At 55.2% G+C, this 16,339-nt stretch overlaps 1 protein-coding gene across 1 annotated transcript in view; it reads left to right on the forward strand.

Annotated features, from left to right (window-relative positions):
* JADE2 (jade family PHD finger 2) overlaps window positions 1-12,412 on the forward strand; it is a 49,821-nt gene extending 37,409 nt beyond the window's left edge. Inside the window, 4 exon segments of the mRNA XM_036847779.1 lie at window positions 3,527-3,644; window positions 6,325-6,453; window positions 7,724-7,818; window positions 7,820-12,412. Coding sequence (XP_036703674.1) covers window positions 3,527-3,644; window positions 6,325-6,453; window positions 7,724-7,818; window positions 7,820-8,533 — 1,056 coding nt within the window. The 3' untranslated portion in view covers window positions 8,534-12,412.
* Window positions 12,413-16,339: the final 3,927 nt, after the last annotated feature.

A 16,339-nucleotide genomic window follows, 5' to 3' on the forward strand; every position in this document is an offset into this window, starting at 1 on the left:
TAATGTAGGTACCCTTATCATGGAAAGAAAATTGAGCATTTACCTCCAATATATTGTATTTTTAATATCTCATTTATATCTTCCATGGTATATTATAAAAGCAAACCTAATCAGAATTTCTAATAGGACCAAAAAACCCCCCAACACTAGAAGTTCTAATATTTTCTTCCTATACTGTGATGAGCTGTCAAAATCAACAGCCCATGGAGCTCACTTTGGAGGCCCTCGGCCTAGGACAGTAGTTCTCAGGTTCCATGGTGCTATGTAAGATGTATACTTGAGGGCCCCCGCCTCCAGAGAGTTTGATATTCCCCCAAGCCTGCAAATCTGTATTTTTAACCAGCCACCCCAGGGATTTGGGGGTAATCTTGACCAGTAATTCATTTGAGCCTGCCTTGAGAAACCTTGCTCTAGTGTTTCGAAAAGATTAAAAAAAAGAAAGAAACTATATCTGTATTTTAATAGGAAGTAGACCTTGGCTGATCTGTTTTTAGGCTGGATATATTGACTGGTTTATTCTTAGGCCTCCAAAGTAGCCACGAATCCATCCACCTCTCTTCATCCCTACTGTCCCCATGCGCACTTGGCCGCATGATTGCCAGGAGGAAAGAGACCAGGGTATGAGGAGAATAAGGTTGGGCTGCTTAGATGTGGTGGACAGGAATGCCCTCTGGAGGTGATATTTGAGCCAAGACCTGAAGGATGAGGTCTAGCCTTGGGAAGAGAGGGTTGAAGAGCATTTGGGGCCAAGAGTTGAATGTATATCAAGGCCCCAAGGCAGAAGTGGGCTGGACACAGAAAGAAGGGGACTGGAGGGCAGTGCGGCTGGAGCTTGGAGAACCATGGGACATAGACTGTGAGATGACAGTGGGAGGTCAAATTGGGCAAGGCTCTGAGCTGTGGCTCTGGTTTTTTTAAGTGTGACAGGGAGAAAGCTATATCTGTTTCCTAGGGCTACTGCGACAAAGTACTACAAACTCCGTGGCTTTAAACAACATGAATTTGTTTTCTCACAGTTCTAGAGGCCAGAAATTTTAGATCAAGGTGTTGGCAGGGTTGATTCCTCCTAGAGGCTCTGAGACTGAAACCCTCCATACCTCTCTCCTAGCTTCTGGTGGTTGCTGGCAACCCTTGACGTTCTGTGACTTGTAGACCCATGACTCCAGTCTCTGTCATCACATGGCATTCTCTCAGTATGTCTTCACATGGCCTTTTATAAGGACATTAGTCATTGCATTTAGGGCTCACTCATATCCAATGTGACCTCATCTTAACTAATTACATCCAAGGTTCCAGGTGGACATAAATTTTGGGAAAGGGCACCATTCAACCCAATGCAGAATCTATTGGAGGTTTCAAGGGAAGGAGGATTTACATTTTAAGATTTACATTTGTATTTCAAGAATATTGCTCCAGGATAGCAGAGAGGTGAAAACAGCTGGCCATCCAGGTGAAGATGATGGGGGTGTCCAGGAGGTGGAGGGAGCTGTTGGGATGGGAGGGAGTCAAGTTCACCAGGAACGGGAATTCCCTGTGGTATTCCAGTCCAGTGGTTAGGACTCCGCGCTTTCACTGCCATGGGCCCGGCTTCGATCCCTGGTCAGGGAACTAAGATCCCGCAAGCTGTACAGGGCGGCCAAAAAAAAAAGTTCACCAGGAAGGACTGATGGGACATACTGATGGATCAGCTGTGGGAGCAGATGAGGGGGAGCTGGGTCCTTAAGGATGACTCCTGGGTCTCAGAACTTACACATTCCTGCTCCCTGTCCCCACCACCACCAAAATCCCTCCACAGTTCCCGCTGACCTGGCTCAGTCAGGCCTCAGAGCCTGACACTCTAGCCACAAGGCCTTGCTCTCCTCTCCCCTACCTGGCCTTACTCTGGGTTCTTGTCTTCAGCCTGTGCCCCTCTGTGATCACCTCCCACCTGGCCTATCTGCCCCTTTCTCCAGGGAACCTTCTCCCCACCCCCAAGTCTGGGTCAGGGCTGCCTGGGTCAGTACTTGGTCAGCATCTCTCTGCTCTGCTGGGCAGCAAGCTCTCAGAAGAAAGGGGCCCTGGTGGCACTGCTCGCAGCTGAGCCCAGGGCCCAACACAAGCCTGTGCTTAGGGACATGTGGGAGGAGTCCAGGATCTGCGAGAAGTCAGACGGTGCCAGTGAGCTGGAGCAAGGGCAGCTGGGCCAGGTGGCTGCCCCCTGGGGAGGTGCTGGCCACAGGAGAGCCTGGTGTTCACAGTCTCGGCTGGGGTGCGGAGTGTGCTGAGAGTCTGTGCAGAACCTGTTCTCCAGAGGCCTGCTAGCCTGGTTCAGGTGTTCGGGGTCTCCTTCACCACTAGGCTCAGGAAGGAGAGGAGGGGGCCACGCCAGCAGAGAGGTCTGATAACGGCTACCCCAGGGCAGTAGAAGTGATGGTCACGACGACAGGCAGGGCTCTGGAACTCTCAAGTCATGCCCAGGCAGTTTAAGGATATGAAGACTGAACTCAGCCTTGAAGACGGAACCCAGCTGGAGGTAGAATCTGGTGGGACCCAGGATTCCAGTCCGCACTTTCTGGCCAGCTGTCCCTGTTGCTGCTGGAGACTGTGACCAAGCTGAAGACAGTGCCAGAGCAAGGCAGTGTCCTGATGGGGAGGAGGCCTGGTCTTGTTCCCGGAGGTGTGATGCACCCTGGGAGCAGCCGGAGGGGGATGGCACACTGGGCAGAGGGAGGTGCCGGGTGGACAGGGAGCAACGTGGCCCATCCTTCAGGTGCTTCCAGACCAGCTACAGGGTGGGCCCTGTCCCATGGGCTAAGCAAGCTGGTCTCCCAGGCCCTAAGGGGCTCCTCCTAGCTGGCCTAAGGGAGTCAGAGAGGCCCTGCCCTTCCCCCTGAGGAGTTCTGTCTCTAGCCGAGCAAATATGGCCGAGTGCACTTGGGCCCTTGACCAGAGCAGCTGTGGGCCTGGCTCAGGGCCAGTGCAGCAAGTGGACACGGGTCAGCTGCAGGCTGGACCCCAGTGCATCAGGGACAGCCTGTCCGTTCAGAGCTGTTCTGCTGGAGCTCTCTCTACTTATGTGCCGGTCATTCGTGTCTCAGGATAGGAGGTGGGTGGTTTTTGCCCGGGTGCTTGTGGCTGAAGTTTCTTCAATGGAAAGAAGCCTTGGACAGGAGCCAAGGGGTGAACTTGGTGACCTCTCAAGGCCCCGACAAGCCTTGGGGCACTGTGTATACAGGGCAGGGCAGCCACGTTGGAAGGGCCTTGGGCGCTGGCATGACTCAGCCTGGAAGTTTAGGCCGAGAAGAGGAAGGCAGAGTCGACAGCCCGAGCTCCGCAGATGCTCTCCCTGCTGGCTCTGATCCAAAACACAGCCTTGGCCCCGTGTTTTGGATCAGAGTATTGCAGCTCAGGGCTGAGGATGCATTCAGGGCCTGGGTATTGATTCCCAGATGTCCTGGGCAGGTCAGGCAGCGGTGGCCCCTCAGAGCTGGGAGGTCGGGGTGGTTGCTTGTGAGTAAGGTGGAAAACCTCTCTTGTGTTTCCTCAGGTTAGAAATCTGTGCTACATGGTGACAAGGCGCGAGAGAACGAAACACGCCATCTGCAAACTCCAGGAGCAGATATTCCACCTGCAGATGAAACTTATTGAACAGGATCTGTGTCGAGGTAGGCGCCCCCCCTGCCCACCGCTGCCACCCCTCCTGTGCACACCCTCAAGGGGCTGGGTCCCAGGGAGGCTGTGCATCTTCGGGGCCTGTTGTGGCATGTGTACAGGGTCAGGGGCCACTGGCCCCCACCCCTACCCTCTGTATCCAGTTAGTAGGCCCAGGCGGGGGCCTGCCGGGGTCCTAGGTGTGTGTTGGCAGGCAAGGAGCCAAAGATGCAATGTGGGCATCGGGCCTGCCCTCGGGGAGCTTTCTGGTTCACAGGACGCTCAGGCAGTGCTGGGCCATAGTGGTTCAGGAGGAAATTGCACGTGAACAGGTACAAACCAGAAGTCCCAGCGGCTCTGTGCTGGTGCTGGGGCAGGAAGGGCCCAAGCTGGTGAGCTTCCCTGAACCCCTGTGTGCCTGCATTTCGATTCTGAAGAAGGCAGCTGCCCCAGAGGTGGAAGAGGACCTGTGTATTTGTTCTCCCAGACCCTGTCTGACAGGATTCAGGCCCTGTGCCAACAGTTTTTTCCCTCTGTCTTATGCTTTTGCCATCACATGCATTTAACAGATCTGGAAATCAAAGGTCAAAGAAGCTCTGACAGTGTTCTTACTTATTAGTTGTGGATATTGCCGGACAACAGGGCCCTTCCTGGACTGTTTACATGTTAAGGAAGGCAGTGCATAGCCCAGAAAATGGTACTCTAATGTTGAATTGTATGCAGCAGAAATAGCTGGATGGAGAGATTTTTAAGCCAGGGGCTGCCACTGCCAGCTCAGCCTATGGATCAGGCTGGGCCTGGAGTAGAGGGAGGAGAGCTGCCGGGCCACCACCAAAGCCAATGACTGAGAACCTGCTACTGCCCCACCCCTGCCCAAGAGCTGAGCTGCCTCGACTGCGCTTTGGAATCACCACCCACTCTGGCCAGCACTTCCCAGGACAGGTGCTGGGTCACGGTGGGTCACAGCCATGTAGAGGTCAGGGCTGACCGTGTACCTCAAGGACTATGGCAGCTTCCTGGCTGCCCGACCTTTCCAGGCTCCCTGTCATCTGTCGGTTCCTTCGGCGAGCACTGATTGAGTGTAGACAGGATGCCGGGCTCTGTGCCGGGCACTGCGAGCACTCTGCCATGGACTGAATGGACAGGCTTCCTGTCCTCGTGGAGCTCACCATCTGGAAAGACAAAGGAAAGTGGTGTCCAAGGGGCTGCCATTGGTGCCAGTGCAGGGACAGAGGTATCAGGGATGGCTTCCTGGTGGTGGTGTTGCCGGAACATCTCAGCCTTCTTAGGACTCACTATGGCCACACATTCAACTGCAGGAAGGCAGCGGAGAGTGGTAAGGTGTGCAGTGCTCACAGGCACAGGATTCCAGAACCATGGTCAGGAGCTTGGAGGGTCGGCATCCCCGCATTGAGTCTGGAGACATTCGCAGCTCCTAGACCTGAGTGGCAGCAACAGGCCACCTTTTGGTCAGGGCAGGGCATTTGGAGAGAAGACCGATTTGCCTCTGCTTGAAGCTGGTGCCCTCAGTGTTGTGACGCTTGACCCGTGGGGTGAGACATGGGCTACAGGCATATTGCTGAGGCCTGTCTGGCCAGAGGGCTAGAGAAGGTTTCCCAGGGGCGGTGTATTTAAGCTGTGAGCTGAACCAGGTGAAGGACAAGGCAAGGAAACTGCATATTTGGAGACCTGGAGGCCAGAGCTGTCTTGTTAGAGAAACTGGAAGGAAACTGGCATATCTGCAACTAGGGCAGAAGGAAAATGTCTGAAGTGAGGCCGAGGGGTTGCCAGGGTCATATGTGCAAGGTCTTGTGCCCTTGGAAGGAGCTCAGACCATGGTGAGGGCAGTGGGGGACTTGAGAAGCCTCTCTCTGAAGTACCTAGGCACTGATCCCATGTGATAGATGAGAAGACTGAGGCCTGGCCTGAGGTTACACAGGGAATTAACAGCAGAGCTGGGAAGATTCCCGGAGTTGGGGCCACACTCCTCAACCTTCTCTTAAACGCTTACTCAGGAAGCCCTCCAGCCTCTGGCTTAAAAGCTGGGAGAAGATTCCTGGCAGCTCCCCACCACAACATGTCCCTCCCCTGCTCCATTGTGTTCTACGGCTCCCCAGACCCATGTGGTCGTGGACTAAAAGGATATGAGGGCCAGATGTGTACCCTGAGTCTCCCATCAAAGCAGACCAGGAGAGCAAGGCAGGGGACTTGCTCAAGGGGGCTGACCACTGTGTCAGGAGGGGAACTCAAGGCTCTTGACTCCTCAGAGTGTCCTGTCCACCTTCAGGTCTGGCTCCTTGGCCTGGCATTTAAGGCCCTGCCCTGTCCACTCACCTCCAGCCTTCCCACCCACCAGGACTCTGTGCTGAGATCTTTAGGCCATATAGATCAAACCGCAGTCCAGGTTCTACAAAGCGGTCTTCCACCCTCCGCGTGGCCCTGTGCCCCTCACCAAGCCCCTCAAGGGCAGTTACCCCTCTCTCCCACACTAGCTACTCCCTGACTCACTGGAGCCCCAGTTATCCCAGGTCCCACATGGCTCAGAGCCTGGACCACAGAGGCAGGAGGAGGTGGCCTAGAAGGCAAGGCCCTGGGTGATGGGGAGGACTCCTTGGATGCCACACAGTGGTCTTAGTTCCGGCTGGGCTGCTTGGGGTAACCATCTCCCTCCTGCTCTCTCTTTCCCTGACGCAGAGCGGTCTGGGAGGAGAGCAAAGGGCAAGAAGAGCGACTCGAAAAGGAAAGGCCGCGAGGGTCCGAAGGGCAGCCCCGAGAAGAAAGAGAAAGTGAAGGCAGGGTCCGACTCAGTCCTGGGGCAGCTTGGTGAGTGGCCTGGTGCACACAGCCAGGCTCATGCCATCACTCCACTTGCAGCTCCCCACGAAAGGCCATGGGGACCACCAGCATCCCTGCTGCAGAGTGGGACACCCGAGAGGGGTAGCCAGGCCCTTGCTTGCCCACGCACTCCTTCCAGCCATAAAGGAGACTGGGATCTGGCGTCCTGAGAGTTCCTCTTCTGTAGACTGGAGACTGGGCCCAAGAGCTCAGGGACTGCTAGGCCGTCCTGGCCCTTCCAGGAGCCCAGCATGCTGGGAGGTGAGGGCCTGCCATAATTCTCCGTCCCTGTCCCCCTCTGCCAGAATGTCCTCAAATGGGCCTCCCTTCTGCCCCAGCAAATCTTCTGGGAGCCACCCAGAGAGACCCATAGGAGTGGCCCTGGCCCAGCCCATCTCACTGTCACAGACCTATTTACTGCTGCCCCGTTAAGCACAGCAGTCCTAGAGGGACCCTCAGCCTTGGGCTTTGTCTCCTAGGATGTCACATGCTTCCTCTAGAGCACTTCTCAGGGCAGGGGTGGTGTCCCCTTCCCAACCTCACCTCTAGTGTAGAAGCCCCAGGTCATCTTTTATTTTCCTCAGTCTCAGGAAGGAAACAACTTGATATCTAATGGGAAGCCCAGTCTCACCAGCTGCCGCCTCCCAAGACCTCAGTAAAGGAGGGAGGACCCGTAGCTGGAGCTGGCCCTGGCATCCAAAAGGGACCCTCTACCCAGATACACCTTGCTATCCGGTTCATGCCTGATGCCCATATCCAAGTTACCTGCTTTGGAAGCTCTGAGAAGCGGCACATGAAAATCTAGTGCCCCCTGGTGGCCTGAGGGCGCTTTCCTCCATTCCTCCATCCCTTAATGCCCCCAGGATACAGGGTGATGGGCAGGCCTGGGCGTCCACCTTGTGCAATCTCGAAGGACCCTCTCTTGGTTTCATGCTCTGCTGTTGCCACTTTGAAATTCTTAATAATTTTTGAACAGGGAGCCCACATTTTCACTTTACGCTCTGCTTCTCAAACTGTGAAGCCGGTCGCAGGAGCAGGACGTCCTTCTGGGGAGATGGGTATTTGGTGTGGAGCCTGCTTTTTGGCAGTGTTGGCAGGATGGTTGGACGAAACAAGATAACTCAACAGGGTCTAGCACAGAGGGAAAGAGGGAGGAAGGCACGGTGGCTTGCAGGGGAGGGTCAGAGAGGGCTTCCTGAAGGAGAGTGGGACACACACCTGCTGGCATCTCACCTGCCTTCTTTCTCCCCTCGGCCAGGCCTGTCCACTTCATTCCCCATCGACGGCACCTTCTTCAACAGCTGGCTGGCGCAGTCGGTGCAGATCACGGCAGAGAACATGGCCATGAGCGATGTGGTCGTTAAACAATGGGCACCGCGAGGACCCTGCTCCGGGGCTGCTGTCGGAGGAGCTGCTGCAGGACGAGGAGACGCTGCTGAGCTTCATGCGGGACCCCTCACTGCGACCTGGCGACCCTGCCAGGAAGGCCCGTGGCCGCACCCGCCTGCCTGCCAAGAAGAAACCACCACAGGATGGGCCCGGTTCACGGACGACTCCAGACAAAACCCCCAAGAAGCCCTGGGGCCAGGATGCTGGCAGCGGCAAGGGGGGTCAGGGGCCACCTGCCAGGAAGCCACCACGGCGAACGCCTTCTCACCTGCCGTCCAGTCCTACAGCCGAGGACTGTCCCGTCCCAGCAGCTCCCGAGAGCCCCCCACCGCTGGCCCCCGAGACCCCGGACGAGGCAGCCCCAATGGCTGCCGACTCGAATGTCCAAGTGCCTGGCCCTACGGCGAGTCCCAAGCCCTCAGGCCGGCTCCGGCCGCCCCGCGAGAGCAGGGGAACCCGGAGATCGCCAAGTGCCAGGCCTGATGCCGGGACAGGACCGCCTTCTGCTGTGGCCGAGAGGCCAAAGGTCAGCCTACACTTTGACACTGAGACTGATGGCTACTTCTCTGACGGGGAGATGAGCGACTCAGATGTGGAGGCCGAGGACAGCGGGGTGCAGCGGGGTCCCCGGGAAGCAGGGGCTGAGGAGGTGGTCCGCATGGGGGTACTGGCCTCCTAAGTCACCCCCTACCCCTGTCCTGGGCCCTGCCCTGGTCCGCCCACGAGGCCTCAGCCCAGTCACAACTGCCATTTCCAATCTCTGCTGAGTGTCTCAGACCCTCGAGGCTGCCACTCTGTTGTGGTTTTATTTTTAATATAAAGAGAGTTTCGAATTCCACACTATTGTCTTTCCTCTGTGCTGGCCTAGGACATTAGGATTCCTTACATGGCTCTGGCCACAAGGACCACACCAGGTCCTGTGGCACCATCCCTGCCGCGGCAGCATCCCCGCCCGGCCCACGCGGTATTGCTGGGCTCCTGGCTACACGTAGGCAAGGTGAAGAAGAGCTCAGGACTCCAGCCCGCTGCCACTGGGTGACACAGAGTGTCATTTGGGCATTATTATGGCAGATGGGCCAGCCCAGGGCCTGTCCCACCTTGCCCCCAAATCCCACTGGGGTCCATCTGGGGGGTCCTGCTGCACTCCACTGATCCCCAAGGAAGTATAATAAGTGATACCCAGCCAGAGTCTACTCACTGTCACAAGCACAACGAGCTTATACGAGAAAGCACTGAGGGGGCGAAGAGGGCCTGCTGGTTCCAAGGGAACCACAGCCGTTCCTGATCAACCCACATCATCTGAGGCCTGCCCGCCCACCCTGTGACCCTCCACTCCCTTGCTGCTCTGCCCCTGCCAGTGCCCAGCCCGGCGGCTCTGGGAAGGGCTTCCCAGAATCCTTCCTGAGCTGTGCCGTTTTCTCAGGGGACTCCCAGCCAGCCAGCCGCCAGTGCCGGCGGAGGGCTGTGAGGGAGGGCCAGTGCCCAGATGGGGGGCGTGGGGCTCAGACTCGCCCACTGCAGAGAATCGCTCTGGGACTCCAACTTTCCTTCCTTCCTTTGGGGCCAGTCTCGGCCGAGGTCTGATCACTCCCAGATAGCTGACCAGACCAGACCACTTGCCTTTTCAAGTTTCCCAGTCCTGCTAAGAGATGAGCTTCTTCCTCGGTTTCCTTTTGGAAACTCCTCTTTCCAACAAGCAGTGGGATCCCGGGGCCCAGGACGTGTCAGTGACGGCCGGCTGGGGCTGTTTTAAGTCTTGATGGATCTTCCTGGTTCTCTCTCTCCCTCCGAGCCTTAACCCCCTTTCCCAGCCATTCCCTCCCTCCCCCCCATCACCGTCCTGCCTTTCCACCCCCCCCTCTAGGTCCCCGGTAGTAGCTCTGAGGAGTTTCAGTGGAGTGGCCCCAGGGTGACAGCTCAGGAACAAACAAAAAAAGGAATCAGTGAAAATGTGTTTTTCTTTCTTTTATGAATTACTCGTGGATCACTTCTGCCACTGGTAAAGCCAGAACTTCTCCAACAAGAACCTTGCAAAAGTCCAGTGAATCAGTCGAATCATTCTGTGGATGCCAAAGAATATTTTGACCATAACACAGCACAGCCTGGACCTGACAACTTGTCACTTGGACTTTTTTTTAAATGGAGCTCTTTAGCAACCAAGTATAGAAACATGTTCATTGCACACGTCCAAGAGGCGAGCCCAAGCTCTTGGACGAGGATGCTGTTCTGCTGCTGGTGTTGGATTTCAGATCCCCGGGCTGGGCCCACTGTGAGCTCTCCTGAACTCTGAGACTCACTGTGGGAGGAGACTGATGGCGAAACCAGCGTGGCAAAAGTGTTAACCATGGGGTTGCCCCCACGTGACACACAAAGCGCAAATCAGCGGGATGGGGAAGCAGCTCGAGCACCCATCCCCGACTCCAAATTTTCAAGGTACGACAGTGGCATGATCATCGACACTCAGTTTCATGTGAATTTTATCAAAACAGGAAACAAAGACAACGACTAAGTTTAAAGGGTCGGACAGATTTGTCCAGTCGGAGCAGACTCGGAGTGGGCTTCGAGGACTCTGGGCGTTGGGATGGCATGAGCTACCATGTAGAGTTTAGTCTGCCTGCCCGCCCACCTTGGTAGTAGTGGCCAGTGCAGTGTCAGCATCAGCGTCCCAACCCCATTCTCTGTTTACTGCCTTTGAATAGACCTTCCTTCCCCGTGCTTCGGGTCACCTCGGGCCACAACCTTGTCTGTGCTGGATTGCTCGGTCTGACCTCACAGGAAGCAAAGGGACGAGCTTTAAAGAACAACCAAACTCTGCCGGGGGATGGGGGTGCCAGGAATGGCTCGGGTCCGGTAGACCCAGTACTTGCCTGTTTACCCTTCATCCGTCCTGAGGCAGAGTCTGGGCTCCCTGGGGGTGAGGGTAGGGAGAGAACCAGGGTGGGAAGGTAGTGGGTCTGGCCAGGGTCTGGACTGGGTGGGCCAGGCCAGGCAGCCAGCACTCTTCAGAGGGGCTCTACTCAAGTCGGCCTCTGGATTCCGACCCTCTTCCCGATTGGCTCTTGCTTTGGATTGAACTATCCCCGGGGCCCACATCCTGCACGGAGTCCAAGTGTCTGTAAGGCTGGCTGGCCGGGGTCTCCCAGGCCACGCCCTAGAGCTGTCCTTGCCTGGCAGCTGTCCATCCCTAGGATGTCCACCGGGCTGCAAGAGGACAAGGATACCGGTTCCCACTGCTGCCCTTTCTGCTGTTAGCCACAGCCCCTTCGCTCTTTTTCCAGCCTGCCGACGGCTTTGCCGCCTCGGAGGTTAAGATGGGAAGCTGGGAAGAAGGCAGGAGGCCTTTTCCAGACCAGAGGCTGAGGCAGATCTTTTGCTTGACCGTGTCTGCCCACACTCACTGGCCCTCCTCAGGGAGGGAGAAGCTGCTCTGGAACTCATCCGGGCTGTCGCCACCCTCCCAGTCCCCACTGTCCACCTCCTTCCCCCTCATCACAGTGAGAGAGGATAATGTGCGAGGAAAGTATTTTTATGGATCATAAATGTATTTTAGAACAAATAAGGAGAAGAAAGGTAGAAGGGTTTATTTTACTAAACGAGCTCTGACTCAGTGACAGTGTGTGAGCATTTGCAGTGTAAAGGTCTCAGGTTCCTTGGAGAAGCCACCCAGGTTTCCAAACATGGGTGTTGGACTGTGGATGTGTGAGCCTGTTCCAGAGCACACCTTGTGTGTGTCCGAGTGCATGCGTATCTGTGTGTGTCGTGTATGGGCACACGATGGGACTTGGGGGACAATTTCTAGAGAATCACCTGCTCGATTCTAACAGACATTGGCAGCAGCTGGATTTGGCATTTCCTTGCTTACTGCCAGATGTGGCCAACCTCTGCCCATACCCGAAGCTCTGTAGAATGGCCTGGGTGCCTGTAGCAAGGCCCTTGGGGAGGCCACTTCCCATGCCCCTGGCCCAGCTGGCCACATTGGCCAAAGAGTCAGGCTGGAGTCTGGGACCTTTGGTTGTTCTTTAAGGCACTTCCTGCTACTTTGTCCCTCAGATGCACAACACTCTGTGCTCCACATCGGCTCGGGGTGGGGGGATGATATGAATGTCGCAGGAGGAGACACCTTCTGTCTTTGTTTCAATGAAAGTGATGTGCCATTTGTTAATATACAAGAGAAATATTGAAAATATATTGAAAAGAGCAATTTTAAATTATTTTTGGCTTATGTTGCAATATTTATTTTCTTGTATTAGAAAAGATTCCTTTGTAGAGAAAAAATGTATTTTTCATTAACGCAAAAACCTATTTCTCCTTTTTGTACATTGTCCATGTTCGCTACCCTTCACGAGCAATAGAATGTATGGCCGCCTGGGGGTGGCCGGTGCCCGCGTGCCCTGCATGATTCTGTGTTGCCGCTGCTGCGTAGCTCCCAGTCCCATCCTGTCCTGCTCACTCATGGGGGTCTTCCAGAGCCCAGCCCCCACTATGGCCCGTGTCTTCAGGACCCCTCTGCACTCCTCGTGTGTTGGCAAACGCAGTTAATAAAGCGATGTTTTCTGTGCTGGCTGGTGTGAGGCTCTGTTGCACCAGGGGCGGGGGGTAGGGGTTCAGTGAAACGGCGAGCGTTCCCTGGGTGTCCCAAGGGACGTAGCGAGTGCGCAGTACGCACCGGGGCTGGCGTATTTCATTTGCTCCGCACTGCTGTCGTCCCCTGGAGTTCCGAGTGGATGATGGAGCTTCCCAAAGCCACACCCCTGGTAAGAGGTGAAGTTCAGCGTTAAAGTCGGGACCCCTTGAGCCACCTACCTGGGGCAGTGGGAAGGTTTGGGAGGAAACTCGGGCCTCTGTCCCTAGATCAGGAAAGGCTTTTGCCCAGGCTTGTTTTTCACTCATTATTTCCTGAGTACTTACTCCGGACCAGCCTCTGTAAAGTGTGGGGAATGTAGCCACCATCTCTGCCCTGGGGGAGCTCACAGTCCAGCAGGGACACAATGAGGGAACTGGAAGGTACCATGGAGGCCTGGGCTGATTGGGCAGGGGTGCATTCAGGTTACTCTGAGGAAGCAACACCATTCGTTCATGCATGCATTCAATCATTCATTCATTCACTTGACAATTAGTCTACTGAGCATACATCTCGTTCTGCCAGCGTGCTGGGTCGTACACTGTGGATGGCACCAGGACCCTGCCCTCCCGGAGCTTCCAGGCTTCCAGGCGATGTAGACTTGAAGAATAACTAGTTGCTCGCCCAAGGGGAGCTGGCTGGGAGGAAGGGACAACAAGCGCTCTGGGTAGAGGGCTCGGCAAGCGCAAAGATGGATTAAGCTACGTGCAGAGGGGTTTTGAACCTCCTCTGAGAGCCCAAGGGGAGGCTGTGTGCAAAGGGGCTTGAATTGAGACTCAAGGAATCTAGCTTCTGGGGCCGCTGACTTAGTTGTTAACCACAGAGAACTGCCCCATTTCCTCACTGATGCAATAGAAGGTAAGTCCCCGTGGGCACCTCCAGATCCAAAGTTCTGTGATTCCCCCCGATGCAGAAAAGTGATGGAAAGAAACCTGGGGCGAGTGTATGTGCTTTGAACGCCTGTGGAGGGAGGTGTCCCTCACTGAGGGGCCACATCCCTGCTGCTGGGACCTGGGAACCCTGTCTGACAGAGCTGTGTGAGTTCTTTCAGGGCATCCAGCTGAGAGTGAGAAGGGCTCACTCAGCATCCTCAACCGCAGTCAGCATGAGGTGCTGGTGGATCAGCCCCAGGGTTGAGGGGGCTCCTGCTCGGCCAGCCCCCCTAGCTGTGGTTTGGGGCTGTCAGCTCTCTGGGCCAGCTGCCCTGGGCTCGGCACCCCAGCCTCTCCCTCCTCCCAAATCCAGGCCCACTTGGCCACAGTGCTCCAGAAGAGTGATGCAGGGGCTCCGTGGCCAGGCCTGCAGCTGCAAAGCTGTGGGGCAGGAGAGGTCAAGGTACGTGTGGGTCCAAAGCAGCAATGTGCAGTAGAAATAAAGTGTGAGCCACATATGTAATTCTAGTAGCCACATTTTTAACAAGTAAAAAGAAACAGGTAAAATGAATTTTCATAACATATTTAATGCATTATATCCAAAATATGATCACTTGAACCTGTAATCAATATAAAATAATTACCAATGAGCCAGTGGCACAGGAATCCGAGGGGAGGCCAGGTGTCCACTCCCCCCGCTTCGTTCATGCACACATTGATTCAGCGCTCACGGGGCATCAGCTGCTAGGCCCTGAGGACTCTGGGATGACCACATGCCCCTGTGCAGAGACCAGGCCAGTGTGGGAGACAAACTTTAACCTGATAGTCCCAAAGCCATGTGCAATGACACACAGACTGCGTGGCAGCGGGGAGGGACTCTCGTGCCCACCCTGAACTTGCCTTGTTCTTGTGAAACTCCTGCAGGGTAGGATCTGGGACGCCATCTGCTGCCCAGCCCTGATGCCGGATGATATGTGGTTTTTTTGCCACAATTTTTTTAAAAAAAGAATACTATATAGGAAAAAAAAAGTAACCCTGCTACATTTAATAATGTATGACTGCTTTGCTGCAACAACAAACACAATGTTAAGGAAAAAGAAGCCATTCTAAAACATTAAAAAGGAAAAAGAGGGGATTCCCTGGCGGTCCAGTGGTTAGGTCTTTGTGTTCTCCCTGCCAGGGGCCCGGCTACAATCCCAGGTTGGGGAACTATGATCTCGCAAGCTGCGCAGTGCGGCCAAAAAATTTTTGTTAATTAAGAAATAAAAAAGAGGGCTTCCCTGGTGGCGCAGTGGTTGACAGTCTGCCTGCTAATGCAGGGGACACGGGTTCGAGCCCTGGTCTGGGAAGATCCCACATGCCGCGGAGCAACTAGGCCCGTGAGCCACAATTACTGAGCCTGCGCCTGTAATTACTGAGTCTGGAGCCTGTGCTCCACAACAAGAGAGGCCGTGACAGTGAGAGGCCTGCGCACCACGATGAAGAGTGGCCCCCACTCGCGGCAACTAGAGAAAGCCCTCGCACAGAAACGAAGACCCAACACAGCCAAAAATAAATAAATAAATAAATTTAAAAAAAAAAAAAAAAAAAAAGAAATAAAAAAGAGTTCACATTGGGCCTCTCTGCCTTTCCTAGAGCACCCATGACTCCCCTGGGCCCCCCAACTCAAACTCAAGTCTTCTTTTTATTTTAACCCAACCCTCACAGTTTTTTGCACAGTGCTGTAAGAAAATATGTCTGACCCAGGCTGAGGAAACCAGGGTTCTAGTCTTCTCTCTGCCGTTGACTTGATGTACCTCAGTTTTCCCATCTGTAAAATGGGAGAACAGGTTGGGGATACTGCTTTCTCTAGGTCCTGGGGGGGAGGGTCCATGGTCAGAGGATGTGGTCAGTGAGGATCAAGTGAGAGCCTGCCGGGGCCCTTCATTTTACCTTAAGGCCAGCTGGGTGAGGTGGGGCTGGCTGGCAGAGGGGGCTACGTGAGCCTCCAGACTGAACTTGGACAGAGCAAGAGCAGGAAGACGCTCCAGGCTTTCACACAATCAGAATGACATCATGGCCGCTGATTCATCTGTCACCAGGTGAGGGGTCAGTAGGAGCATAGCATTAGCCATGGGTGTGATCATGAGGTGAGACACAAGGTCCGGTTGGGACGGTGACAGGGTTAAGCACTGAGCAGGGCCTGCAGGCACTGGAAGGAAGGTGAGGTGTCCGTCCTCCAGGCTTGGGAATGGGACCGAGGCCTCCCTGGCAGGGCTGGGGGGGGGGGGGCTCTGTGATTTGGGTGACAGCAATTGTAGGGTGGGCTTGCCCAGGTCTAGGGGTTTGTGTTCAGTGGGCAATTCCCCCTTATTGTCCCTCCATCCTCAGTTAACATTAGCTAACTGTGGCCGTTCAGGTCCAGGGAATTCATCCATGAACACACCATAGAGGAGAAAGTGACTAGAAATGGATTCTTGTGGGCCTTGTGGTAATGGAGAATTAGGGACTGTGTTTTGGCCCTTTCTGGGCCTCAGTTTCCTCATCTGTCAAATGAGGATGAGAGTTCCTGCTGGGCCCACCATGCAGGGTGGCTGAGAGTCACAAAGTGGGCAAGGATGTGAAGGGAGCAGAATGAGGAACCACTGACTGGGTGAGGGGAGGGGGAACAGCGGTTTAGGCAGAGGGCGCTCTGACGCTGGCAGACTGACCAGAGGCCAGGAGACCAGAGGGATTTGTTTACTGACTCCCGGAATCCTAGAGGTGAAGCCGCGCTGTTTACAAGTTCTCACGGGCCTTCCTACGCCCAACCAGGACACCTGTGGTCTGGGGGCAGGGCAGGGACTGGCCACGTGCGGCCCGGGAGGGGCCGGCTAAGGGCGGGTTGTAAGCACCTGGTGTTCATCAGGGAAGCCACTCACGTGATGCCTGTGCCGGTCAGCTGCCTATGCCTGAGAAACACCCACCTTCCCAGCATTCCCGGTTCCTCGGTGGCCATCCTGAAACCTTGTAA

The sequence above is a fragment of the Balaenoptera musculus genome, chromosome 3, assembly GCF_009873245.2.
Source record: "Balaenoptera musculus isolate JJ_BM4_2016_0621 chromosome 3, mBalMus1.pri.v3, whole genome shotgun sequence".
Lineage (NCBI taxonomy): Eukaryota > Metazoa > Chordata > Mammalia > Artiodactyla > Balaenopteridae > Balaenoptera > Balaenoptera musculus.